The sequence below is a fragment of the Henckelia pumila genome, chromosome 4 (assembly GCF_033568475.1).
Source record: "Henckelia pumila isolate YLH828 chromosome 4, ASM3356847v2, whole genome shotgun sequence".
Taxonomy (NCBI): domain Eukaryota; kingdom Viridiplantae; phylum Streptophyta; class Magnoliopsida; order Lamiales; family Gesneriaceae; genus Henckelia; species Henckelia pumila.
The window spans coordinates 44,919,599-44,946,895 of NC_133123.1; the positions used below are offsets into that span (position 1 = coordinate 44,919,599).

Consider the following 27,297-nt stretch of genomic DNA (forward strand, 5'->3'; position numbering starts at 1 on the left):
AGCATGTTGGGCCTCTAGGCTCACTGCACTGGTATGGTGCAGGTGAGTACGTAGAGGAGGACATAGTACCCACCGGCGGCGAGGACCTATGAGCGAAAATGCAGTGACCCCGTGACCGTTGTTTGAGTCTATATGCATGTTTTGAATATTTTATCATGTTACACATTTTTACTTATTTTCAGTAAATTGACACTATTGTATGTTTTTATTCAAATATTTTCAATGCATGCAAATTTTATTTATTTTGCTTATGTCAGTATTTTATTAAATGTTAGACTCAGATATTTAATTTATTAAAGGTTGTTTTTATTTAAGTTATTTATTTTAAAATCTATTTATTCTGTGCATATATGTATGGACATGTATGTACATATATTTTACTTAGTTTTATTTAAAAAAAAAATTTCCGCATATTTATTTATATTTAGAGAGTTAGGGTCGTTTCAGTTGGTATCAAAGCGCGGTCCTTGGAGGGGTCATTACTACTATGCGAGCTCAGAAATCCACGCTACCGGTCTGTAAGTTTTAATTGCTTTTAGTCTGATTTAGTCGTATCATGTTTAAGACTTAAGCATTTATGTTAGCAGAAAATTTTTTTTAAGCACTTAGTTATGCATGTCGATTTACGTAAAGAAACATGTGGTGGATTATATTACCCAGTTCGAGAGAGGGTGTCGCTTCGTGCCTCTTTTGCTGAGTGCACCAGACAAGTTGAGACAGTTTGTGGATTGCGGGCTGACATCAAGCATGACGTTCGCATGTTGGATGTCACTACTTACGAGGCGGCAGTTAGCAGAGCATTGCGTTCTGAGGAAGGAAGACGAGAGATGCAGAGGTAACAGCAAGGCAAGAGGCAGTTCCAGCCAGGAGCTTATCGACCATCTTCGCAGCCTTCTGCGAAGAAGCAGCTTACTGGGCCGTCTAAGGGCCCGAATCAGCAGGGACAGCAGCAGAGGCCTTAGGGGCGCCAGCCGCAGCAGCAGCAGAGGGGCGGGGCCCCTAAGACAGGAGTAGTTCCCTTGTGCCCATAGTGTCAGAGGCCTCACTCAGGTCAGTGTTTGATCGGTTCCAACGTTTGCTACCACTGCAAGGAGCTAGGGAATGGGGCATACAACTGCTCAAGGAAGAAGAACACCACTGGGCGGGTGTTTGTCATGCAGGCTGAGGAGGCAGACCCAGATACCTCCTTAATCATCGGGAGAATTCTAGTAAGAGGAAACTCCACATTTGCGTTGCTAGATTCAGGGGCTACGCATTCATTTATCTCCCTAGAGTTTATCAGACGGATAGGCATCACACCTGAGATTTGCCGACAGTGGTTATGATGTCACTATGCCGTCAGGACAGATTATTTCTACCTCTAGTGTCATTCGAGAACTGGAGTTGGAGCTACAGGGGCACTCCATTCGCGCAGATGTAGTGGTTTTGCCGTTGAGCGGGTTTGATTTGATATTGGGTATGGACTGGTTGACAGTCAATGGAGCTTCGATTGATTTTCGTCCAAGGACAGTGTCAGTGAAACCATCAGAAGGCGACCTGTTTACTTTCTATGCATCTTAGAGCAGTAGTACACCTCAGGTGATATCTCTTATTCAGGCGAGGAAGTTGTTGAGACGGGGTTTCCGAGGTTTTCTAGCGAGTATTGTCACGGCATCAGAACCATCTAGCAGATCATTATCAGAGATAGAGGTGGTTCGTGACTTTTCGGACGTCTTTCCGGAGGATGTTGCAGGAATTCCACCAGTGAGAGATGTGGAGTTCAGTATTGAATTAGTGCCAGACACCGTGCCTATCTCAAAGGCACCGTATAGACTCGCTCCTACCGAGATGAAAGAGTTGAAGGAGCAGATTCAGGAGTTATTAGAGAAAGGCTTTGTTCGTCCTAACTTTTCTCCATGGGGAGCTCCAGTGTTATTTGTGAAGAAGAAGGATGGCAGTATGAGACTGTGCATCGATTATCGAGAGCTCAACAGAGTCACAGTGAAGAATAAGTACCCACTGCCGAGGATAGAGGACTTATTTGATCAGTTGCAGGGAGCTTCGGTGTTCTCCAAGATTGATCTGCGATCTGGTTATCATCAGCTGCGAGTTAGAGAGGCAGATGTGTCCAAGACTGCTTTTCGGACACGTTATGGGCATTACGAGTTCTTAGTAATGCCATGTGGACTGACCAATGCTCCAGCGGTTTTCATGGATCTCATGAACCGGGTATTTCAGTCGTATCTTGATCAGTTCATCATAGTCTTCATTGATGATATCTTGATCTACTCTAGGAGCATGGAGGAGCATAGGCATCATCTACAGACAGCCTTGCAGACTTTGAGGGAGCATCGTTTGTATGCCAAGTTCAGCAAGTGCGAGTTTTGGCTTGAGCAGGTGGCATTTCTTGGCCACATTATTTCGAGAGATGGGATTTCAATGGATCAGTCGAAGGTTGAGGCAGTGCAGAAATGGGGTATTCCGAGGAATGCTTCGGAGATTCGCAGTTTCTTGGGTTTGGCAGGGTATTATAGGAAGTTCATCAAGGGTTTTTCCTCTATTGCAGTACCCTTAACTTCCTTGACCAAGAAGAACGCGAAGTTTGTATGGAGCTCTGATTGTCAGAAGAGCTTCGATCGATTGAAGGACGCACTTACTACTGCACCAGTTTTGGCGATGGCAGTACCACACGAGGAGTTAGTGGTGTACACCGACGCGTCTAAGCTAGGTTTAGGCGCAGTACTTATGCAATGTTGTAAGGTTATTGCTTATGCATCGAGGCAGTTGAAGATTCACGAGCAGAACTACCCGACACATGATTTGGAGTTAGCAGCAGTGGTCTTCGCTTTGAAAATCTCGAGGCACTATCTGTATGGCGAGAAGTGCAAGATTTTCACGGATCATAAGAGCCTCAAGTACTTCTTCACTCAGAAGGAGTTAAACATGAGGCAACGAAGATGGTTGGAGTTGGTTAAGGATTATGACTGTGATATTAGCTACCATCCAGGTAAAGCTAATGTAGTGGCCGATGCTTTGAGTCGGAAGTCGTCAGTGGTATCGTGTTTGACAGTGCAGTTACCACTGCAGAGCGAGATTCAGAGGTTTGATTTGGAGTTTTACTCGAGTGGTCATGCACCGAGCTTGTCTGTGTTGACGGTGCAACCGGTTCTACGAGATCGGATCAGAGATGGACAGTCTACAGATGAGGAGTTGCAGCGTTGGAGGCAGAGAGATGAGGCCAAGGGTGGTCTTCTGTATACAGTTGTGGATGACATTGTTCAGTACCGTGGTAGGATGTGGGTACCGAACGTCGATCAGTTGAGAGCTGAGATTCTAGCAGAGGCTCACACATCTTCGTACTCCATTCACCCCGGAAGTACGAAGATGTACTGAGATTTGCAGCCATTGTATTGGTGGCCCAGGATGAAGAGAGACATCGGGAGAGTTGTGTCAGAGTGCTTGACTTGTCAGCAGGTCAAGGCTGAGCATCAGCGTCCAGCAGGACTTCTTAGACCTCTTCCTATTCCGGAATGGAAATGGGAGAACATTACGATGGACTTTGTAGTTGGCCTTCCGAGGAGTACTAGAGGGTGTACCGCTATTTGGGTGATCGTGGATAGACTCACCAAGTTAGCTCATTTCTTGCCGGTGAGGACTACCTACTCCTTGACACAGTATGCAGAGCTTTACATCAAGGAGAGTGTTAGACTGCATGACATACCAGTGTCTATCGTATCCGATAGAGATCCGAGATTCACATCCGCGTTCTGGAAGAGTCTACATACAGCATTGAGGACTCGATTACTGTTCAGCACAGCTTTTCATCCCCAGACAGATGGTCAGTCTGAGAGGGTGATACAGATTCTTGAGGACTTACTGAGAGCCTATGTCATCGATTTTCAGGGCTCGTGGGAGACTAGACTGCCATTAGTGGAGTTTACCTATAACAACAGTTTTCAGCCGTCTATAGGTATGGCTCCTCATGCAGGATTGTACGGGAGGAGATGCAGATCTCCTGTGCATTGGGATGAGGTTGGCGAGAGGATCTTACTTGGTCCTGAGATCGTACAGCAGACAGCTGACATTGTGACTCAGATTCGGGATCGCATGAGGACTGCTCAGAGTCGTCAGAAGAGTTATGCAGATACTCGACGACGAGATTTGGAGTTCGCAGTAGGTGATCACGTGTTTCTGAAAGTGTCACCTATGAAGGGAGTGGTACGATTTGGCCGGAGAGGGAAGCTTAATCCGAGGTATATAGGGTCATTCGAGATCTTGGAGAGAGTTGGTACGTTGGCCTACCGTTTAGCTCTACCACCAGGGCTTGCAGCAGTGCACAATGTTTTCCATGTATCCATGCTTCGGAGATATGTCTCCAACCCGTCGCATGTGTTGGATTTTGAGCCTCTTCAGTTGACACCGGATTTGGCATTTGAGGAGAGGCCTATACGGATCTTGGCTAGGGAGGAGCGCAGATTGAGGACGCGGGTCATACCGATGGTCAGAGTCCAGTGGCTGAATCACTCGGAAGAGGAAGCTACTTGGGAGACCGAGGCGGACATGAGGACTCGCTACCCAGAGTTGTTCGGGTAAGTACTTTAATTTCGAGGACGAAATTCAAATTAAGGGGGGGAGAATTGTAACACCCAGTATTTTTAGTACGTAAATTTGCATGCATAATTAGGAAAATTTATTTATTTAAAATTTTAGATTTATGAGTTAAATTATGATGTGAATTATTTGTGCATGCTTTAAAGATTTATTTTCAAGCATTTAACCCATAATTTGAGATTTTTATGATTTTTAGTATTTAATTGTTTTGATCGCGTAGACGGGACCGTGGACGGACGAGATACCAAAATATTTAGCCAAAAATAAATTATGAGCTATATGAGCCTTAAAATAATATTTTAAGGTATTTTGTCAAGAAAATTTTAGTATTTATTTATATATTTATTTAAGGATTTATTTTTAGCCAAAATAAGTCATTTTAATGACTTTTATTAAATTTTAAAAATCCCTTAAATTATAATTTCGGGATTTATGCTTTTACATCAGATTTTTTTTTATTATTAGTAATAGTTTAATTATTATTTTATAGTATATTATCTAAATAGGTTTTGTATTTTAAGTAATTATCTAATATTTAACCCTAAACTAAATCTTTAACCGATCAAACTCTTCCTAGCCGCCTCCCACCCTTCTTCATCAGCCTCCACCACATTTTTGACAGAAAACTTCAACTCCATAGCCATAATCTTTGAAGCTCCAAAGTTGATCGTTTTTCGTCCCGTCGTCCCGGCTTCGTTCTACACGCTCCTACCTCTTCTTTTAACGGTGCAAGGCATGTTTTTCTTCCAAATTTTTGTACCTATCAGATATTATAGAGTGTGTATTGTGTAGCATCGATTTTTCTTCAAATTTTCAGATTTAAGGATCGGTTTTGATGTTCATGACATGTTTATGCATTTGTTTGATCATGACTCACGTTTTCTTCCAACATGGTACGACCAACTGCTGGTGAATGTCTAGGTGGGTGTGTTAGGGTCCCTAAGGTCAAGATTGGTCAGGTTTTATGGGTGTAACAAGCTGGAACCAAAGCCATCTATTTCTGATGCGCAACAGGTTGCAGTTTGAGCGGTTTTAGGAGAATGGTTCGTGTGCACTGTTGAAGACGAGTTTGAGGGTGATTCCAATTGGGTTAGAACCCCAAGACCTTGGGGAAGGTTTTACAGGTAATTTTTCCGGCCGGTGGTTGACGGAGATGAGCGGCCGAATGGCCTGAAGCCTCTGGTCGCGTTCTGCGCGTGAGCAGAAACTAGGGGTAGATTGTTTTGGTTCGTTCTCCCTCTACAGAGATCCGTTTGAGGTAAAATTTATTGGGTTAGAACCGTCTTGATGTTGGTTAAGTATGGGCGATAGTTTCACGGCCAAAGGTGGCCGGAGCAGGCGGCACGGTTAGTTTTTCTAATTCCGCTCAGGGCTGCTCACGGCCGCAGCACAAGAGGAGATAGAGTTTCGGGTTTTAGGGTTCTAGGTGCTTTCCGGGTCGGGTCATGGGTCCGGGTCGGTTTCAGTAAGTCATGGGTCAAGTCTAGTGGGTCCGGGTTAAGTTAGTCGGGCTTGGGTATTTTATTTTTAAGTTAATTATTAAGTTAAAGTGTTTTAAATGGGCTAATTAGATTAATTAAATTAATGGGCTACATTTAAGTTTCGTAATGGGCTTGAATAATTATTTTAAGTTAGTTCAATAATTTTTATGGGCTTTGGAGCCCACGGAAATTATTGGGCCAGTCTTTGGGCTTTTAGGCCCATTGGGCCAGATTAAGTTGTTATTGGGCCAAGTATGTGCTAATGGGCTTTAATTAATTAATTGGGCTTAGAAATGTAATGTTGGGCTTAAGTATATTAATGGGCCAGTCTCAGTGTTAATGGGCCAGATTTAAGTAAATGGGCTTGAGAGTTTAGGGCCAGCAGTTCAGTACAACCCATGAGAAATTGCATGTGTCCTGAATATATATTTAATTATTTTTATACATGGAAGTTATTTTTATATTTATATGATAGTATGAAATTAAATTAAATATATATGAAGGACACACATTTTATTTAAGTACATGCATTCATGAAATAATTTTTATGCATGATTTAATGTTTAAGGTTGAGCAAAAGAAAATATTTTATGTTTGAAGTTGAAGTAGTGTGACAATTTAAGGGGGATTCGTCCCCATATGTGAACTATTGAAGGGCAGTTTACTGCCAATTTAAGAGGTGATTCTTCACCGCCACGTACGTTGGTTTTCATGCTGATCAGTATTTAATGTATGATTTAAGGTTACACTATGGATACAACCATGCGATGTTAGAAAATACTTTGCTCAATGTTTATGTATTATTATGATATTTAAGTTTAATTTAAGTTTATGTTATGTTCATGATATTTTTAAGCATGCTCATTCATGTATATGTATTGTATTAGTATTAAAGTGATTTAAATTATTTTAAACCCTTGTTATGTTAGCATGTTGGGCCTCTAGGCTCACTACACTGGTATGGTGTAGGTGAGTACGTAGAGGAGGACGTAGTACCCACCGGCGGCGAGGACCTATGAGCGGACATGCAGTGACCACGTGACCGTTGTCTGAGTCTATATGCATGTTTTGAATATTTTATCATGTTACACATTTTTACTTATTTTCAGTAAATTGACACTATTGTATGTTTTTATTCAAATATTTTCAATGCATGCAAATTTTATTTATTTTTCTTATGTCAGTATTTTATTAAATGTTAGACTCAGATATTTAATTTATTAAAGGTTGTTTTTATTTAAGTTATTTATTTTAAAATCTATTTATTCTGTGCATATATGTATGGACATGTATGTACATCTATTTTACTTAGTTTTATTTTAAAAAAAAAATTTCCGCATATTTATTTATATTTAGAGAGTTAGGGTCGTTTCATAAACGGTGCTACGTGGGGCGCCTGGTCATGAGCAATTGAACGCCCCATCAATTGCCGCCGGAAACGGCCTGTAAGTCGGCCGATTTAAGCGAAATCCGGCGGCCCTGAAACCTAATTCGAATTTTACGAATTTTCCACTTATTTTTTTTTTAAAAAAAATCCAAAAATTAATAAAATATAATCTGGACTTTAAATTCGATATCGACTCAAAACCATAATTTTCTGTTTTCGATTTGACCAAATCGAATATAAACCGTATCTCAATGATTTAAACATGAGTGACTTTGATACCACTTGTTGGGGAAAATTCCCTATAAACTTAAACCCAGAATCATCATGCTAAATCATCAAGATTAAATCTGTAAACTGAAGCGGAAGCATACCTTAATCCATAACAATTGATACTGATGCAGATCTGCATGGTTTGGTCTTCCAGATCAACACGATTTGCTCAGTTCTCTCACGCTCTCTAACTATCGATGTGAATAGAATAGAATGACTGTGTCAATGTAGACGTCGTGTGATCTGGGGACCATAATCCTATATTTATATTTTGAAATTTTATTTAAGCCCATCAATCAAATAGAAAAGCCCACTAGTATCTACAAATTAAAGGTCACACCCTATTAGATACATTAAAGCCCAAATAAACCGAAACCTTATTTAGATCACTTTTATGGGCTAACTTTATTTGACAGTCCACAACACATAATTATTTACATATAAGCCCAACGTTGGATTTATGATCCAACAATTAATACTTTTCTTAATACAAAATTCATAATTTTTTTTATTTTTTGAACTAATTAGGACTCACAATTTTTATGTAGACACATTGAACCGCATGAACTATGCATGTATATGTGTTTACTTGTAATTCAATTTAAAAAAACGCGAAGCACGTCGAAATTTGGAGGACATGTTTCAATCTGAATTTCAAGTTTAAGTGAAATCAGTACGAGCTTAAGCGTATAATCTTTTTTGAATTCTGACTATTATAATTTAATTATTTTAAGCGCATGAACTATGCATGTATATGTGTTTACTTGTAATTCAATTAAAAAAAACGCTAAGTACGTCGAAGTTTGGAGGACATGTTTCAATTTTAATTTCAAGTTTAAGTGAAATCAGTATCAGCTTAAGCGTAAAATATTTTTTGAATTCTGACTATTATAAATGAAATCATCCATTCTGAAAAATAGTTAATTGATCAAGTCTAAGCGTCTTAAAACTTAAGCAAAATTGTCAAATATTGAAAGAAAGAAAGAAATGGTTGATTGTTGGAGTTTTTAATATGATCATAAGTCAAATTATCAACAAATTCTCTTCTAGTTTTGAAGATAAAAACATTGTACAAAATAATGATTAATCCTTCAAAGTTAAAACCAATTCCGGGGCCGGAAGGTTCAGATCCAGACCCAACCCATTGCCACCCTTATTCAATCTTTCTCCTTTCTCCCCCTCAATCACTTGATGATCATGCTCTTCAACATAAATGCATGTTGCATTCCGGTTCAAAGGTGGACTTATAACCAGGCCGGCCCGGTGCCGTCTCATGTGCCCTCCGAGGGCCTGGCCGGAGGCGAACTCGGTCCCGCAATGCACGCACGTGTGGATTCTCGGAGACGGAGCCGCCGTGGGAAAATTGTTCAGTTGAAGAGAGAGATAATTGGAGGGCATTCTTTTCTTGGAAGAAGATAAAGAAGGGGATCGGAAATCATCTTCATGAAGAGACAATGTTAATTTTCTCTCATTTTTGGGCTTCTTGTGGCTGGCCCGGTGGCCTCCGAGGGCCTGGAATGAGCGGAAGGCCCGGTTACACGTCTTGCATGTATACAAGCCCGCACCTTTCGCCTGCTGGCCCTGTGTGGCTGTGGTGGCATTGGTGTTCTGTGAGAAATGGCCCTGGGCTAATAGAATGAGGCAGCGGGCGGTGTCTTCCACCCCTGTGGTGGTGCTCTCCTCGGAGGAGATGGAGATGGAGGCGGAGGAGATGGGGTGGTGGTGATCTCCGGGCGGTGGCTCGGTGGCGAAGGGTACGGGGGAATGAATCGTGTATCGTTTGGTGCGCTTGGCCCGAACGATGGGGAAGAGGTCTTTATCCTCTTCAGATTCCATGTCCCACCTTCTCCACCGGAACCACCATTAACGTGCTAATCGGAGCTCACAATTAGTTTTTATAATATCCATTTTTTAATTTGGAGAAATTAAAGGGCGAGTTGAGGTCAAGGAACAATATGAGTTTCGTGTGTTAGATCACACACAAAATCTCATTCACCTCTTCCTGAATCGTTGGATTAATATGTATGTACCTAACCTACTGTTTGTAAACTAGTGGATAAACTTTGTAATTATATGTCATATTTTGATATATCCATATTTAATTTAAACCTCGTACTAAAATGAAAAAGACGATATCCGATGTATCAACAATATTTGATGTCGTAACATTATCTAGTGTCACACTCATTCATGACAAATGATTGAATTATTTTAATGAGATTAAAATTTAGAGCAATTTGTTGGTCTATTTTTTTTTTCAGAGATATGAATGTACGTTGTGATTGTAGTTCAATAAACTGTTATGTCTAAAATTTCAATTTTTTGATCAAATATATCACCAAAATAAAAAACTTTTATACGAGAACATCTCATAAATCGGTTTTATGATATAAGTATTCGACATATTGAATAAGGATTCAATAAAAAAAATTATTTTTTTAAGTAACTTGTGCAAGTGAAAAAAACATCACTTCCAAAAAAAAAAAAACAACAAACTTTCATGAACAAGAACAAATGTAGGCCAAAAAGTTCGTACCCAGTGGTGAATTGAAGCAAGAAAAAATTACATTCTTGGAATTTTCAAAGGGTTAAAGAGTTCCAGAATTGGACTCCGCCTTCTTTATGCTCGCTCTCGGTCTCTTTCGTTTCTTCGCGTTTTGGATTCTTGACCAGTTTTCTCCTTTTCTTGGGTGGTTCCTGGGGTGGGCTTTGGCCTCTTTGTCAAGTTTACTTACATTTTCTAAAAAATCCAGCTGTGACGATGAACATTGAGGGAAACGCAAACTTCGAGCTATCTTAATTCGGTTCGTATGAATTGGGGGGATTGTGTGGGTCAGTGGGTGTTGATTCGAATGGTCTGATTATTATAATTCTTCTGATCAACATTTAATCGATCTTCTTCATGTTTTTGTGAGAAAGGAGGAAAGGGAATAAATTTGTCTCATTTCATATCGTATCACTACGTTAGTTTTGCATTTAATATTTTTTTTAATGGGGGTATTCGAGTTTTTTCTTGATTCAAGGGCTACATATGGATTAATTGTTGTGCCTGTAGAAAAGAGTCTTGAGTTCAGATATTTTGTTTATTGGCCAGTTCTTTAGAGGGGCAGTGGCATTTTTAGATTATCATGTCCAAATATGAATATGCTGCTTCCTGAAGTTGAACTTTTGTTCAAGGAACTAAATACTTTTGTCTCCAATGTGTAGATTTGCATCCATGGTTTTTTAAAATCTGTCTGAAGGATGTATGCAATTAAAGATGGCTGGGTTAGACAGGCATTTGCCATTGCTCCTAGCAGTGATTTGGAGGGGAGGAAGTCGAGGATTAGACGGTCAAAAGAAGAGAGGAAATCTCTGGCTGAATCTTTCATAAAGAAGTAAATTTATGGAGCCTTATCTTTTCTATTAAAACTGTAAATTACAGTCTCTGACCAAGTTACAGTTAATGACCGCATTGTTGGAGCTTGATTAAATAAATAGGTGGCATAAGTTACTGATGATGCTGATTTCTTTTATACAAGGAAAATTATTAATTTGTCTAAGATTGGTGCCAGGTATTTGGATAACTTGTACATGTTCGAGTTGTTCGAGTGGGAGAGAGTTAGCTACAATTTTTTTTAGTATGAAACCTTAGCTACCGGCTTAATTGCACTTATTCTAAAAGGCACCGTCGTAGTGTTCTCCTTGAAGGTGGGCTATTACCTAAATTTGAAACTGTAGTGGAAGTTTACCATCTTTCTAGAAATTTTAGTGGGGGAATGACAACTTTTCTTAGTTTCTTGCTCCTCTCTAGTTATGCTTTACTTACTTCTTCAGTTTTCTATTCACGGGGACTTGGGTCCTCACTACCGACTAACACGCACTGGAAGACAATCTAATGCAAATTCAATAGATAAATGTTGGTCTGACATCATCTTTTTGATGAATACACAGCACTCCATGTGGCACGATATCATGATACCTAATCCATGTCAAGGCTCTCACTATGACATTTTGGGTGATTAGTATGATATCATGATACCTAATCCTTTTCAAGGCTCTCACTAACTCCGACATCTTCGGCAACAAGTCGTAGCTCTAAGGACACACCCACGATAAGTTTCGGATTTTTACGTCCCAAATGACAAAACACGTTAAAGATCTTAGTACTCGTTATATTCTGGCAGTACTCTTCAAGGCCTGTAGCCAGTGTGTCACCTATTTGGCTATTTGGTTACAAGCAACCACACTTGAGGTCAGCTAACACTTATAGTATCACACATCTATGAAACTACCTGAGAAGTAGTATGTATATTCACAACACCCACATTCTTCCTTTGAACGACCAATTTAATAACATTTAAACATGTTTTATCCCTCGAGCACCCGTACAACCACCATAACTCGGGTATTTAGCAAAAATCTCGGGCAAATGAATGTTGATACATGAACACATGGAGATATCCAATGTACGATATGATGAGCACATGCTTCAGTGAGTGCATGGTTTAACAAAGCAAATGACACGAGTGGCCATTATGGTGCTTCTCATAGTTTATTCATTTTTCTGAATCCAATAAGATATCAATAAGAACAAGGTTCTGTAGTTACATGGCTCATCATATATTGGCTGGACATCATACCTGCTGATTTTCTACACGTATCCTTTGATTGTGATTTTTGAAACTTTAAAGTTCCTCAAGTCTTGTGCGAAGAGCAAGTTAGTTCGATCACCTGATGCTTGTATCACAAGATGTAAGATATAAGAGGTCAGTAGCCAATAGTAGACATTCACATCTTGATATTTCAAGTTTGAAAAACCTTGATAATTTCAATATAAAGACATCATTGAGATAATGTTCTCGTCAATGTTAAATCTGGATGTCCTACTATCCTTGGTTAGTGGATACCATTACTACGACTATGACCTTGCCCTTCGAAAGAGAGACGCAATAAGATTCACCAAAGGTTCACATATTGGGGATCCGTCAAGTTTGTTTTTACCATTTCTTTTGAATTGCCATTACATCATGTTCCATCTTCACTTTCGAAATCAATAAACTCAAATATCACAGGCATCAAAGTTCACTGCATCTTCCTAAGCTCGAAGTGCTGTGACACTGGGCCTTTGCTCCTAGATTCAAGGGAAGGCAAAACCTTTCAGTGAAGGTTGCCTCTTGGCCTTGAAGCCCAAGCAGTTTTGGTACTCTTAAAAGCATAAAGTAAACTAGGCTTTAATGTATGGAATATGGATGCTGTATAGAACACAAGGTTATATTCAATGATAACTTTTTTCATAGATGAATGAAATTTGTTTGATTTAATACTATGTACAACACAATTAGGAAGATGTATGATATAATAATCTTCACACTATAGATTATAGTCTAGTATTAATTAGGAAACTCTTCTATAAGACATGGCAGTTGGGAGATATTCTTTTTATTTTCCTCTATGGGTCTTGAGTTGGCATTGAGTAGGTGGTAAAGATTGCTACTATCTATTCTAATTGCTATCTACACGTTGATTAGGCGGTGTTTTGAATAGATATTTTTTTATTTGCTATCTGGTTGACTTCTGTATATGTGATCGCCAATTTTACATTTAATTTGACTGGTTGCAGATATCAGAAATCAAATAATGGGAGTTTTCCGTCCCTAAACATTACACACAAAGAAGTTGGTGGTTCTTTTTATATAGTGCGAGATATTGTTCGAGAGATAATTCAAGAAAATAGGGTGCTAACTTCACCTAAAATGAATTTAGAAGAGCGTGATCATTATCAATTTCTGGATAATGGATTTATGGCTATGGAACATCAAAATGATTTCTTGGTATCAGATAGAACTCATTTAGTGATGAATAAATCTCTCCGTCCATATGGAATCAAAAGCATTGAGAGCTTTTGTAGTTCTTCCATTCAGTTCTGTGGACCCGAATCCTTGGATTTGAAAATCATCAATGGAGTAAGCAAGATGAGAAATGAGGAAGGATATGATACAGATAATCATCTTTTGCTTGATCATCAACAGGTTGCAAGTGCAGAAGAGACTTCAAACCTGGGTGAGCAGCTACCTCCACCCGATACTCATGAGTTTGGAACTGAGATCTCTATTATTGGTGGCGAGGTGCTTGAAGAAAATCCAGTTTCTGATAAAGCAGTCATTACTAAAGCTATTCACATCCATGATCAAGACAAGAGCGAAGTTAATGTCCTTACCCCTGTCCAGAATTTTGATGGAGCGGAAACTGAAAGGTTTAACGAAGAACAATACTTCAAAAAAAATAATCAGATGGTTGAGAAAACCAAAGAATTCAGGCAACGGATATGTACAGAATCAGTTGTCATGGAGACGTTAGGTAGAAAGAATGCAGGAGCTGAAGATATAGAAGTATTGTGTGCCACGACATCTCATGTAAACTCTGATGTTATGGTGGAAAGTTTTCCTTCAAGGCCCCTTTCTGGGAGAATTCATGACATTGGCGCAGCCTCTGTATCTGGTGTTAATGAGAGTGATGAGAATAAGCTTCCAGATTCCACATTGGAATTGGATGATGAACTCAGGGATGAGAAATTGGTTCGAAATCTTCAAGATCCATACGTGGAAAGTTCAAGATTTTCTACACCATTTGAATCTACCGAGCTTGATGTCTATGATGTCAAGGACCTAGAATATAAGGTAACCATTGCTAAAAAAAACCTCTCTTCTCTGTTGTTATTTCAGGATAATATGCCGCTTTTGTCATTTCTTTTGGTTCCTAATATGTTGGAGCATTCACTTTTGGGGAGCTGTGGAGTAGCTCGGTTGGAAAATGATAGACTAAATCTTTTATCGATGAAAACGAGAGTCGGTTAAAATAGCCATTTATGATCAAACCATACCTTCAATCCTTCAATCTGTGTTTTAGAACATTATGTCCATAAAAAAAGTATCAGCTCACTTTTTACATAACTGGAAAGAGGGCCATACTCCCACAAATTGTTGAAGTGTGCAGCACTCTTTCGTTTGTCATCTCCATCATCCTGTGGCTGGATAAAAAGCTCAAGACAAATCCCCGCCATTACTGTTTGTACATTTTGTTATCTTTCAGGTGAATTGTGTGACAAAGCATGTGGTTTCTGAAGAATCCCTTGCAATGGAAAGAAATTCTAGTGATTATGTTACGAGCAGTGTATCGGAAGGAAGCAGACCCTTGCTGCAAAGAATCAGTCTGTAAGCCTCATCACTCTTCATAACCTTTATTCCCTCACTATTTGCTTATCCCTGGCATCATGGGCCGTTCGGCTATCTTTGACAAGATGTTTCTTTCATGCATTTTCTTGGCAGTGAAACTTGGAAAAGGGAGTCGAAGAAATCTTCTCCTCTTGAAAGCAGATCGCTTCTGGAATTAGTCAAGTCTTACATGGTTGCTTTTGTGAAGTTTTGGAGTGAATGAGATTTTAGTGTTTCTGGGTTTTTATTGCCATTTGTCCCTTGCCAAAATTGCGGGGTCCTTGATTAATGCTTCGGAAACGATGTTATGGCTTGAGTTCACTGACAAAATGGTTTTTGTCGACTAGTACATCTATCAGCTTTGGATAATTTTGATTTTGATGCACATTTCAACGTATGCATATTAAAATTGAAACGGAGCAAAGACTAATGAATAAATTGAATTTTTTTTTTTTTTTTTTTTTTCCGTTTTGGCATTTTCTCGATTCGAATACCATTTTCTATTATATTCGGTAATAACATTGTACTGACCTACGATGGAAAATGAAGGAACCTTCACATACAAATTATAAGGTGCGCATATGACAAAAGGGAAATTGGCCACCGATTGCAACATGTTGGAGAATAGCAGCGCCTGATTCAATGCCAACCCAAAATACTAATCAAATATGATATTTTTTTTTTTGAGATATTATTAAATATGAATAAACAAAACTGTACATAAATTCCACTTCCAAACTTCGCTCACCTGCTTCCATTATTATCAATGATATATGTACAATGTGCCAGAATATAAGTTCTATCTAGAGCATTGAGTTAATAAATTTTCTGACTCCCAAAAAGAACCAAAAAGAACGCACCTCAACGAATTTGAAGCCAAGCCAAGTTCGAAATAAAGAAGGCTTCAGCAAGCACCATCCAGATCTTCCTAAACTATCATTGCGCGGCCTCTCTCCAAGAATGTGTTTCGGTTAGAAAATTGTGTCAGTAGCTAGTACTCAAAACTGTGGGAAAGAATTAATTTATGCTTTTGAAACGCAAATTCTCTGTGAGCTTAGCCGTTGACTGGACAATCGACTGAGCTGTCGAGTGACCAAAACAATTAAAAGCCAACGATTCGAGACATGGACTTCTCATCCTCCAAGTGTCTTCTGTCTGTACCCATGCTTTAACCGGTCAAGTAATTTCTCTCTTGTTTTTCTTTTTTTGTCCATTTTAAGGCGATATCTTTCTTCCCTCTCTCTTTCATATACACCTTGCCAGTAAACTTCCCCTGTTAATGGCCACAACCATGTTTTATATGGGTGGTCATTGTCATCTGCAGCCTCTGCAAGGTCTTCATCCATACTTTTCAATAACGTAATATTAAAGTACTTCACCCACATAGATCCTATACGCTGTTCAATCGGATGCTGTTCTTGCAATAAACCCGAATGAGGATCCATGTATACCATCTTCCGTGCACTGTGGTAAGCCCATACATTCACCAATAGTTCCAAAAGTCGACAATAACAATACTTCTTCTGTTAAAAGAGAGTAGCACATAAGAAACATTCATTGTCGTCATTAATCAAACTGTTGAAAAGCCTAACATAAGACATTTTAAGTTCATCTACAAGGACTCACCTCTGGTGTAGAAAAACCTAGCAAGCAACCATCGGTCTTGCTCGAGTTCATGTGTAGACCATGAAGAGAGTCCACAAACATCCTGGGGTCATCATATCGCAGTTTAAACTGTAAGGGTGGTTGGACTGCCTTGACGTATGGCATGTATGATATGATAAGCATATATACGAGACTGGGACATAATCTGGGATCTAGCTAGGGGTGTGTTGTATTCATTGCTAGCAAACAATTTCCCTAAAACATCTTCCACAAAATTACCTGGAAAACATAATGAACTCCAGAAAGGAAGAGGTTGGCATTACCCAACTGTGCAGCGCAGACCAATGCCCTCCACCTTCAGGCATTGGTGGAAGAGCATCTATACTCGATGGCAATCCATACATTCTGCGGAATGCGTCTTCAAAAGTGGTTCTGCATGTTTGGAAACAGAGGATTTGAAATCAATGTTTCTATAATCATGAAAATAGCCAAAACTCCACTTGGTACATAAACGGTTCGTTGCACAATCAAGATCCCATAGGAAATACTACTCAACGAGTCATTCGCGGATGATAATTATCCGCTCAATGGATCAGACAGATTATCCTTCACTGGTTATTCTCCCCCCAAAAAAACTTCACTAGTCATACGAAAACACTCAAACTTAATTCACCAGTAACAAGCTCACTTACAACTCCTTTCAACAGAAACAACCATTTGGTACTTCACGAACCTATTAATTGGTCTAAAACAAGATATATTTGAAAAAAAGTCAAGTGCAACTGATTTTTAATATCACGCTGCCAAAGATTAAGTAATGCAACACTTACCGGCACCTTCCCCCATTCACGACGTCGCACGTGGACCAAAATGTAAGCAGATCATTGCTTCCTACAATGCCACCATCCATATCCAAACACGCCCAATAGTATATCACGTCTCCTCTAGAGTTTTCTTGTATTGTTTTCTCTAAAACCTCTTCTGCTTTTTTTGATAAAGATACCTGGCATGTGAAAGCAAGTATACCAAATTAAATTTGTTGAGAACACCCACGAGAATAATATATTTTTGAATTCTAGAATCATATTGGAGCATATAGGAGAAGTTTGTAATATTCATTCAAATTTAAATATCAAAAGCATGGTGTTTACTAATGAAGGTAGGTATTTTACTCCCAAATCATACCTTCCTCCCAGCAGCCCGCCATGACTGAAATCCAATCCATGGCCGCCTGTGAATGTCATCGATCCCATTAGCAATGGCAAACATTCCTCCAATCTCACAAAGGATATCCCGATAATATGCATCATTCAAGATAGAAAGCCGACCAACAGCACCCACGTCATCTGAGTTCAGTCTCTGGCCTCTAGTAGACTAACAAAAAGCCAAAACACACAAGGCATTGATGAAATGACAAACTTAATTCACATAAAGATAAAGACAAACATCTAACTGAACTAATGTAAATGCTTTGCCAAATCTCATTAAATGCAAAATGCGAGCAATACTGTCATGTTCATAATATGATAGAACCATATAGCAAGTTAAAATGTGTCAACTAGGTTCAGAAACTTACAAGACTTAATCCACGGTATAATGAACCATGGTGTAAAAATTGCCAGCTCCCAGCACCATTGTAGATCTCATAAATGCATACCGGCTGCCCAGTTCTTTCTAGCTCACCTTCATCTCTCTCGTTTGCTTCAAACTTGAGCTTTTCAGACTTCCGAGCATTACGATAAATGTCATCCCATTCACCAATATATTTCCCCATTCTTTCCTCAATCTATAAAGCATAAAATAATGCTTCAGCTAAATTGGAAGGAGTTGATTATGAAATTAGGCATTGGGAAAAGCTGCAACGCATGAAATGATGGCATACCTCCTCCCTTTCAAGCCTCTCAACTTCCTCAGAGCTCTCTATTTCGCTCAAAATATCCCAGTCCAACACTGATGGAATATCCTCGCTCAAATCTTCAGGGTTGTTTTTGGAGACAGTTTTTAATGCAACAAAATTTATCATGTCTTCTTCAAGGTCAAAAACAATGCTGGAATTAACTCCCAAAGAAACTTGTGGATATAGATTTTCCATGTTCCCAGATATCTGCTCTGTTTCTGTTCTGAACAGACTCCAGTGCCAAACACTATGGTTCAGCTGAGAAGTATGGGCAGGCAGCAGAACATCTGATGGAAAATTAAAGACGTCTTCCAGAAGTTTTGCGTATCCGATGATACATTCTGGAGCAAACATGTTTTTGGCTAGCAGCTTTCCAGAGGAAGAAATAGAATATGCAAGTTCAGATAGTTTTCCCTCGGATAAAAGAAGTGAAAAGGCATTTTTCAATGCATCCGGATCATTTCTTGGATAAATTTTAACATGAACTCCATCAATAACCTAAAAGTTCGGTAGAATAAAAATAAATAAAAAAAGAGTTGAATGTGAAGGATGGCAAAAAGATTGAAGTAGAAGGAAAGACAAAGCCATACATGTTTTCTCATGACCGGATAATCTGGAGCAATGACAGGTATTCCAAAAGACATAGCTCTTGTCACTAATGGAGGGAAACCTTGCTCATCATGGGAAGAGCAATATAGAACAATGTCAGCCATCAGTACCATACCGTTCACATCGCTGTTTAGGCCATAATGTCTCAACGACCCGTGATTTAGTCTTAAACGGGTGGCAACATCCTACAGGGATACATAACCCATGATAAATTAAACAATCGGATACCACTAATTATCCAACTAAAAAAGCAAATCATGGAAGATCAAAGAACTTAAGAATAACAAAATTAGAGATCCATAGAAATTAACTACATGCATGATCATCAGTCAGGATATGCATTGCCAACAAACAGTAGTAACATTGAATAACAATTCTAAGCGAATCTGCTGGCCACATCTTGTTAGATTTTCAATTTTTGAAACCCACGTAACATTAACAAACAGATTCCTGAAACCTAATCATGAGCAGATACCTGTATAGCATCGCTGCAGTCATTGGCGGAGTTCCCACAAAGGAAAATGAACTTTAACGAAAACCCTAAACCATTTGATCTTGCATAGTTGACCAGCAAAGGTTCTAGATCTTGCATTGCCATGGCATAATCCCACGTTAGCTCATTGTAGAAAAACGAACTCCCAACTATCAGAATCAGTATATCATCATTGTCAAAACCATATTCCTTCCTTAGCTGAAATTTGGAATGAGTCTGACCATAGTTTTCCACAGCCCAAACATCGGCTAATGATCCAGGAATCACAAAGAAGTTTCCAGTGTCAAACACACTATATAACATCTGATACAGCAAATGGTATAACGATCAACTATGAAGCAGCTAGGCACAATCTGCTATGACTTAGTTAGATCTTACTAAAATATAATTAAATTAACAATGGATTTACCGGCAAAGAAAATTCTGGAAATACCACAACGTCAGCCCTACCAAAGGCATCTTTCCAATTAGAAATGAGGCGGTCCCAGCCCATTTTTTCGTACAATTGTAGGCGATTAGCAAGAGTATCCTCTTGAATAATCCATATCAGTGGCACAGAGCAAAAGGGCTCCTGCATAAGGCTGCATAAATAAAACCTCACAAATCATAGAATCACAGGGAACAGGAGACTAGACCTCCAAGACTTTCCACAACATCTACGAGTTGGCAATGATATAAAAGAAATATGTCATTAACTCGTTTGAATTGCAATATATCTTAGAGAGAAGTATACTCTTCTTGGGTGAATTGTTCAGCTCCTCCCTAGGACCAAAGTTATCAATTCTATAACCACAAAATCAACCAACAATTGAACAGATACATTACTGAAGGCCCACTGAGAATATTTTTCCTGATAAAAGAGATTATCATCTAGGCTGTAATAACAATCAAAGTCTGGTTAGCCTAACATGAAGTTAAACATTACTCTTACCAAAATTTGTGATTGTTTAACAATAAATTTGCCAAATTTGAGGAAGACATAACTTAACCTGATCCTTCAAGACATGTAAAAACAAGTTTGAAATCATGGAGATGGAATTGTTATACTTAGCCACTCAATCGGAATTCTAATTTTGAAAGAAAGCAGGGCTGATTAAGGTTTAACAGGCTATTTCTGAAGCTCTACTTTCATAACATCAGAAGCAATACATAAGAAATGGAACCACGGTGGTAGGTTCAGAAGCCAATTTCAAACTTCGAACAACAATATTATATGCTCAGAAGCTTACTATTTTATACTTTCAGCCTATCAGAAGACCAACATGAAGATCAGCATCCCAAAGGACCCGTTTGGAACTCCATTGTGATCTTCAAGAGGACATGTTGAGGAGGATGTTTATAGAAGGTTACAGAAAACAATTGGAATCAACCGGTTCAACCCCATGACTGCAATTCCCATCTCCAAGTCTGAAAGTAAACTCAGAAGGAATTTCTGAACGCAACAGCTACTTTCATAACATCAGAAGACGACAGAAGCCCTATCAAAGAAATTGGACACATGGCGGTTCAGAGGCCAGTTTGAAACTCCGAACAATGATATACGCTCGAAAGCTTACTATCTTAAATTTTCAGAAAATCAGAAGACCAACATGAAGATCGGCATTCCACAGAACCCATTTGGAACTCCACTTGGATCTTCAAGATGACAAATTGGGAAGGATGTTTATAGAAGGTCACAGAAAGCAATTGGAATCCAACCCCGACTGCAATTCCAATCTCCAAGTTCGAAAGGGTATTCAGAAGGAAGATAGAAGGGAAAATGTGCGCAGTGTATCAATAGACCACATGAAACAGAATCCTGGTTGATAAAGTTGCTGAACATTTAATTCTCTAAAACGGACATTTAAAATTAAGGATTAGGAGGCTCCTTTGTACTCAAGTCTATCAAAAAATGAGATTTTCGCTCATGGATTAAAGAGAACAAGTACTCATTCAAGATTCCAGCTCATTTCAACACTTTGAAAGCGTCCTTTTTTTAAGAAAAAAGAAAACATTGCCCGTTGAGGATGGGGGTTTGGCGGACCCCTACCAGTATATAAATCAAAACGAGAAGGGAAAACTAGACCAAAACCTCTTGAGAATTATAACCAGGCATTTTTTCAACTTATTAGGGTATACCCATTCTATCTAATTTATACAGCTCAAAACGCACCTAGAATATTGTTTACATCAAAAATTTTTAGAGATTTATGGACATGAGCCTCATAAGCCAAGCAATCCACAACCTCACAAAAAGTATTGCCATATTGGCGGAGGTGTATACTCCTTGTTGTGGAATTATTCAACTCCAAATCTGGTTGAAAAGTTTTAGTGGTTGTCAACACACTTGAAATTAAAAATTTTGAGCTGCTACCTAGGAGATTGTGGAACCCCTCTTTTATAGAATTTAACAAGAAAGAACAAATGTGTGATCATCAAACTCATTTCTTACTTTTAAGTTATTTAGTTATTCAGTGAAGCCCACATGCTATCTCTTATTTTTTAATAAATAAGCAAAATGAGTGGGGGGAAATAGAGAAAGTAACTGAAACACGATAATAATTCTGTCAAAATATTCAAATAATCTCTGAACAGTTTGAGAAAGTATTATGTCTTACCTGGAAATTGCTTGCTTAGCTTCCAGAGAGTCCATAATAATACCCTCAAAACTGCAAGAATGAAAAGGCGTCACTCACTGCACAAGTAAGCTGAACTGACAAATAGTGGTGACTCACATGAAATATCAAGAGTATTAAGAAGAAAAGGCGGAGCAGAAATACATTAGCCAATCAATATAACCAAATCTGTCTGGGCTCAAAATTGAGACTTGACCACCTATTTCTTCCCAAACTGTGCGTGCTCTGCCGTCATCCAGGGCATATATCTAGAGAAGATAAAATTAGTGATACAAACTCATTTCACAAAAAAGGAAAGATAAATTATGCATTTTTGGCAGATAAAGAATAATATACAAATTAACAAGACCTACATATTATTTTCGTCATTTACATGGATTTGTAGCAAACATAAAACAAGTTTCAGGTTCCTACTAGCAGGACCAGTGGTTTCTGTACTATCTCCTACCATGACATAAAAGAAATCTGTTCCCATAATTTAAACAATATTCACCTTTACTACAGCAGAAAATTGACTTGTCAGTTTCTTTTTGTTCCACAAACATGAAATTTCAAATCCCCTGATGCTCTAGTTACTACAAATTAGAAGTAGATGAGGCATTAAGAGCACACACACAAATAATACCAAGATTACTTGTAAGTATTTCATAGATGATTGCAATAACATTATATGACACGATAAGAGGAAATTATGTTATAAAAGGCACAGACCACCATGACTTTCACGCCTCATTCACCAAAACTTTTAACAGGCTTTATTTTTAAGAAATGTTATGTCAGGCACTTTTTCATAAACTCCAAAGAATTTGGATGCTGGAAAGAGCAAATGTTCGAAGATACACTTTCTGAAAACGATGAGAGAGAGAGAGAGAGAGAGAGTTCATTGGTGAAACGAAAAACAAATGTGGATCAAGGACATAACACCGTCACAACATTAGAAAAAAGCGCCAAGTCTAAATGTTTTCCCATAAATTCAAGCCGAGGTATTGTCATCATGACTTAGCACAAGTAACTAAGAAGTACCATATTCACAATTAGGATAATACCTTGAACAGATAGCCAAGACCTTTTAAACTCTTCATCACTGAATATAGCATCAACGTTGATGGATCTTTCTTCATGTTCCCCAAGATCTACAACAAAAAAAACAAAGTATACTGTTATTAAACTGGACATCCAAACACAATATAAGTTACTCAAATATACATACATGCTTGAATCAAAGAGAACACAAGAAAAAGGTATACAACATTGGAGTAAAATCAAAACTTGCTTCTTTCTGTACATAATTAGAAAGTAGGAGTAGATAATTCAGGAACATCAGTGATGATAGTATCGAGAGACATGGAAGGAACACATTATGCTTGTGTTTCATATTTTTTATCAGATTAGTAGGGTCGTTTAGCATAGAAATTCCAAAAAATATTGTCAATTTCACTATTGTGAAAACAAAAGAAAAGGGAAACAGAGGGAGAAACTAGGAAATAAAGTGCACCTTCGATGCTTAAGCTTATTTTCAAATTAACCATATGTATAATATAAATGCAAATATAGCTTGTAATGGAAGACCCAGAAGTGGAAAGTTAGACACCCTGAATTTGCACTATTATACATTATTTAAAGGATTAGAAATCCACTTAATATAATTAATTGCACGTCGTCTCATTACCATATCGTCTTTATTTACGAGATACAGATAAAAGTAAGATTGTTTTTCACAATCATCTCTCACTTTTTACAATATTATATGAAAATAGTACTTTCTTTTCAGAAAGCCCTAAAGTTTTTCTGTCAGATTTGCCGAAAGACACACCATGACACACCATAAACAAAACAAAGCCAACTGAAGTTGCACATGTTCTTGTCACAAGAAAAAACAATTTGGCATCAGGTGTTTCCCACCGGCTAACATGTCTTAGGCATATGTTATCTTTTCTCATTCTTAGTTCTTCCCCCGCCTCTTTACAAATCATCAAATCATGTACACATGCCACTTTATGTAATAGTCACTCATATAACAGTAAACCACAGTCTTAACAGTGCGCCAGTCTAGGTGCTGGGTATCCAACCTTGTAGTGAAGCATACACCTTAAAAGCACAGGGAACACTTCAAGCACACTTCTTAGTTATCACTGTCAGTATCAGTATTTGATCAACACATTACACATTACACATCTAGAATCTTAAATATTATATCTAATGTGATTCTTGCGACTTGTGCCTTTTCACCTTTCCCTGGGTTCCAAGGCACCAACATCTCTCACGACTACTATAATGAATAATCTGAAATCAACTAAAGGCAAACAAAATGATGGCTGAAGGTAATGTGCCTAAACAATCGAGGATTACTGAGTGCCACTTGCCCAAATAAACTTTTCAAGCAATTCACACAATTAATTTTTATACTAGGAAAAATCAGGAACCAATATCCCAATAGAATGAACCACCTTCTGAAAATGGAGACAATCAATCGATCTGAAATCTGACATATCACACCTTTAAATTACAGATTGATTGAGAAATTATAGGTATTTCACATAACAGAGGTGACATACCATTTTATCATGTCTCTTCAGAGACTGTCTCAAAATTTCATCATGCTTAAGACTTTAAGACCAATAAAAAAAAATTATTAAAAGGCCATGAACTCACAATGAAAAGTTAACATTTCCATCATTCAATACAAAAATAGCAAATACATTTCTCTTGCAAATGATCAGCAATTTACAAAGCTACTTTATGCTTCAATTTATATCTTAAGAATTCCTCAACGATCCATCGGCAATGCTTCACACACGTTCATAAAATTTAGAAAAGAAAACGAAATGAAAGAAATAAGTAAAAAAATGGCAATTAAAAAGCATTGGATGGAAGGAATTTTCACCTTTTTAATCAACCAAAAGAGTCTAAATATTAAAGATTTACTCTTAACACTAAAGGAAAAAATACTCAGTAACTCAATGTCACAACTCCTTATGCCACATTCTATCATAAACATGAATCCGTTAAACCCCCAAAAATAATGCATTGCTCCATTGAAAAATCAAGGTACCGTGTATACTAGAGTATCTTAAAATGAAAAAGTGGATACTTATCTTTAAGAAACAATCGTACTTGAATTGCATTGTCTGCAGCAATAAATACCAAAAATCTCTAGGCTTTACAGATACAAATGAGCTAAAGAATCAATTCTACAAGTCGGTAATTAGACAACTAAAAAATATGATCTTGTCTGGAATTGAAAAGGTCGGGATTAAATGTATTCTCAATACATTGCATGCACACACAAAAATGCAACAGTTAATCACTTACAAGGCCGATTCTAGGAGGTCGAACGCCGATCCTGGGCTGGTTCCTGAGCCACTCGAACCGGGAGAAATTTCGCTCGAGCCGCCGCGGCACGAACTCCAAAGAGCTTCCCAACTTGAAATCATCCTTGACAGGCCACCTCCACCGGCGCACCCTGTCGCCGCCCCCTCCGGACGAAATCGAGCTCTGCAAGACGATCGATGCAAGAGCAAAGGTGAAAATCACCACGAAAATGCACAAGTAAAACCACGATTTCCCCCTAAAAGAACACCAGGAGAGCTTCCTCCTGTGGTGGTGGTGAGATCGAGAGGTCTTGTACGACGACAGCGGCGTGATGTTGGGAGAACGGGAAGGGAGAGTGGATACGTTGTGGCTACTGTTGTTACGCTTGAAGGGGAATCTATCACGGATCGAGTGGAATGCGGAGGCCGCCGTGGCCGTGGAGGCGGTGGTGGATTTGTCGGAGGCGGAGTCGGAGGTGTTGGTTACCGAGCTTCGGCCCATTGGAGTCGACTCTGTAACGTGTGTCTCTGCGTGTGTGTGTGTGATCAGTTCGTTATCAGAAAATTGAAAAAAAAAAAACAAAAAAACAAAAAAAAAAAACCATTTTAAATTGCTTGTTTATACCTACGCGTTTTTAGGTTCTTTCAGTACAATTTCTAAGTCATTTGCTTCCATATTTCATGTCGATTTTGGGTTCAAGATTTGATTTTAATAAAATATTTTATTTCTTTTAACTCGAAAATAAAAAAAAAAAAAAAAAGTCGTTTTCTACAGTGCAATTTTTGTTTGGATAAATTGCTTTTCGTTATGTATATTCAAACATAATTGTCTATCAGTTTTGTTTTACTCTAAACTAACATATTTTCACGTTATATCTTGACAAATTTATGTTATTCATTATTTTTGGGTCAAAATAGGTATACTCTATTGAAATTATGACACAAGTTTGTGAAACCTGAGTATCAATTTACTCAGAATTGAGTGTGTAAACTATGAATTTTTTGGTACAAAAATAGTTGTTACACTATTTAACGAATTTATAGTACCAATCGACTCCATTTATGTATATAAAATATGGTTTTGTGTACTAAAAAAACATTCTTTGTAACACTCATTTTCAAAATTTGTGTACAAAAATTTTAGATCGGGTACTGATTTACGAATTAACGGTGCCAACTTATTCATATTGAGCATGTAAACTATTTTTTCGGGTATGTAATTACAACAACAACGTGTTATTTTAGATTTATCTATAAAATTAGGGTACAAAACCTTCAAATCGAGGTACTAAATTATGAATTAAGTCAATCAACAATATCAATTGACTCGAATTGGGTATGTAAACTATTATTTACAGTTTTCCAAGCTCAAGAAGTTGAAATAAAAAAGCGCAAGAGCCCAAGGAGCTAAAAAAAAAAATTACGACGCAATATAATTTAGGTTGATTCTATATGTATACGAAAGATTATATGTTGGGTTACATATTACATTTAAAATTACATAATTATTCTTAACGTATTTTGGAAATAGATTTTTTTATAAATAAAGTGGATGGATGATTTAGTAATTTTAAGTCCAATGTATAACTCAATATGTACATGTAGCATTTTCCTACAATTTAATGCATCTAAATAATGAATTTATTGGGACAGCAACTTACCCATTTTTTTTCAAATATAATTTAATGCATGTAAATATTGAATTTATTAACATATTGAATCGCAAACACACGAATTAAACCACAAATTCGACACTTAGAATTGATATTTCTATCAACGCCACGAATTTAATTCATCATCGTGCTCTTAAATGATATTTTGGTGTTTGATAAAAAGTTAAAATATT

The 27,297-nt window shown here is 38.0% G+C and overlaps 3 protein-coding genes across 10 annotated transcripts; 1 reads left to right on the plus strand and 2 right to left on the minus strand.

Moving 5' to 3' along the window:
* Positions 1 to 8,712: 8,712 nt before the first annotated feature.
* LOC140867238 (zinc finger protein ZAT5) lies at positions 8,713 to 9,591 on the minus strand. The gene has a single exon (XM_073272312.1). The coding sequence runs from the start codon at positions 9,562 to 9,564 to the stop codon at positions 8,812 to 8,814; it is 753 nt and encodes a 250-aa protein (XP_073128413.1). The 5' UTR covers positions 9,565 to 9,591; the 3' UTR covers positions 8,713 to 8,811.
* A 628-nt stretch (positions 9,592 to 10,219) lies between these two features.
* On the plus strand, positions 10,220 to 15,340 carry LOC140863639 (uncharacterized). 6 transcript variants are annotated; one of them, XM_073267211.1, is made up of 5 exons: positions 10,220 to 10,583; positions 10,936 to 11,105; positions 13,331 to 14,387; positions 14,800 to 14,921; positions 15,036 to 15,340. In XM_073267211.1, the coding sequence occupies exons 2-5, from the start codon at positions 10,972 to 10,974 to the stop codon at positions 15,142 to 15,144; spliced, it is 1,422 nt and encodes a 473-aa protein (XP_073123312.1). In that variant the 5' UTR covers positions 10,220 to 10,583; positions 10,936 to 10,971; the 3' UTR covers positions 15,145 to 15,340. The 6 variants fall into 6 exon arrangements, with proteins under 6 accessions (XP_073123312.1, XP_073123313.1, XP_073123315.1 ...); XM_073267212.1 differs by having other exon boundaries at positions 10,220 to 10,560; XM_073267214.1 differs by having other exon boundaries at positions 10,220 to 10,430.
* Positions 15,341 to 15,621: 281 nt separating this feature from the next.
* On the minus strand, positions 15,622 to 25,994 carry LOC140863585 (uncharacterized). Of its 3 annotated transcripts, XM_073267115.1 has the most exons (14): positions 25,453 to 25,994; positions 23,187 to 23,273; positions 22,285 to 22,388; positions 22,123 to 22,173; positions 19,935 to 20,106; positions 19,508 to 19,828; positions 19,014 to 19,217; positions 18,409 to 18,921; positions 18,103 to 18,312; positions 17,712 to 17,900; positions 17,357 to 17,529; positions 16,806 to 16,958; positions 16,548 to 16,629; positions 15,622 to 16,444 (listed from the first exon to the last, which is right to left on the minus strand). In XM_073267115.1, exons 1-14 carry the CDS (start codon positions 25,951 to 25,953, stop codon positions 16,055 to 16,057), a joined length of 3,150 nt encoding a protein of 1,049 aa, XP_073123216.1. In that variant the 5' UTR covers positions 25,954 to 25,994; the 3' UTR covers positions 15,622 to 16,054. The 3 variants fall into 3 exon arrangements, with proteins under 3 accessions (XP_073123216.1, XP_073123218.1, XP_073123217.1); XM_073267116.1 differs by lacking the exon at positions 15,622 to 16,444 and having other exon boundaries at positions 16,556 to 16,672; XM_073267117.1 differs by lacking the exons at positions 23,187 to 23,273; positions 25,453 to 25,994 and having other exon boundaries at positions 15,623 to 16,444; positions 22,240 to 22,376.
* Positions 25,995 to 27,297: the final 1,303 nt, after the last annotated feature.

Bases quoted from the DNA above. Each gene is read 5' to 3' on its own strand.
- LOC140863639 (XM_073267211.1), top strand. From the start codon at position 10,972: ATGTATGCAATTAAAGATGGCTGGGTTAGACAGGCATTTGCCATTGCT. The intron at 11,106-13,330 runs GTAAATTTATGG...GACTGGTTGCAG, and splicing joins GCTGAATCTTTCATAAAGAA to ATATCAGAAATCAAATAATG. The intron at 14,922-15,035 runs GTAAGCCTCATC...TTTTCTTGGCAG, and splicing joins TTGCTGCAAAGAATCAGTCT to TGAAACTTGGAAAAGGGAGT.
- LOC140863585 (XM_073267115.1), bottom strand. From the start codon at position 25,953: ATGGGCCGAAGCTCGGTAACCAACACCTCCGACTCCGCCTCCGACAAA. The intron at 19,218-19,507 runs GTATCTGCTCAT...GTATCCCTGTAG, and splicing joins ACTGCAGCGATGCTATACAG to GATGTTGCCACCCGTTTAAG. The intron at 16,445-16,547 runs GTGAGTCCTTGT...CTCTTTTAACAG, and splicing joins TAGGTTTTTCTACACCAGAG to AAGAAGTATTGTTATTGTCG.
- LOC140867238 (XM_073272312.1), bottom strand. From the start codon at position 9,564: ATGGAATCTGAAGAGGATAAAGACCTCTTCCCCATCGTTCGGGCCAAG.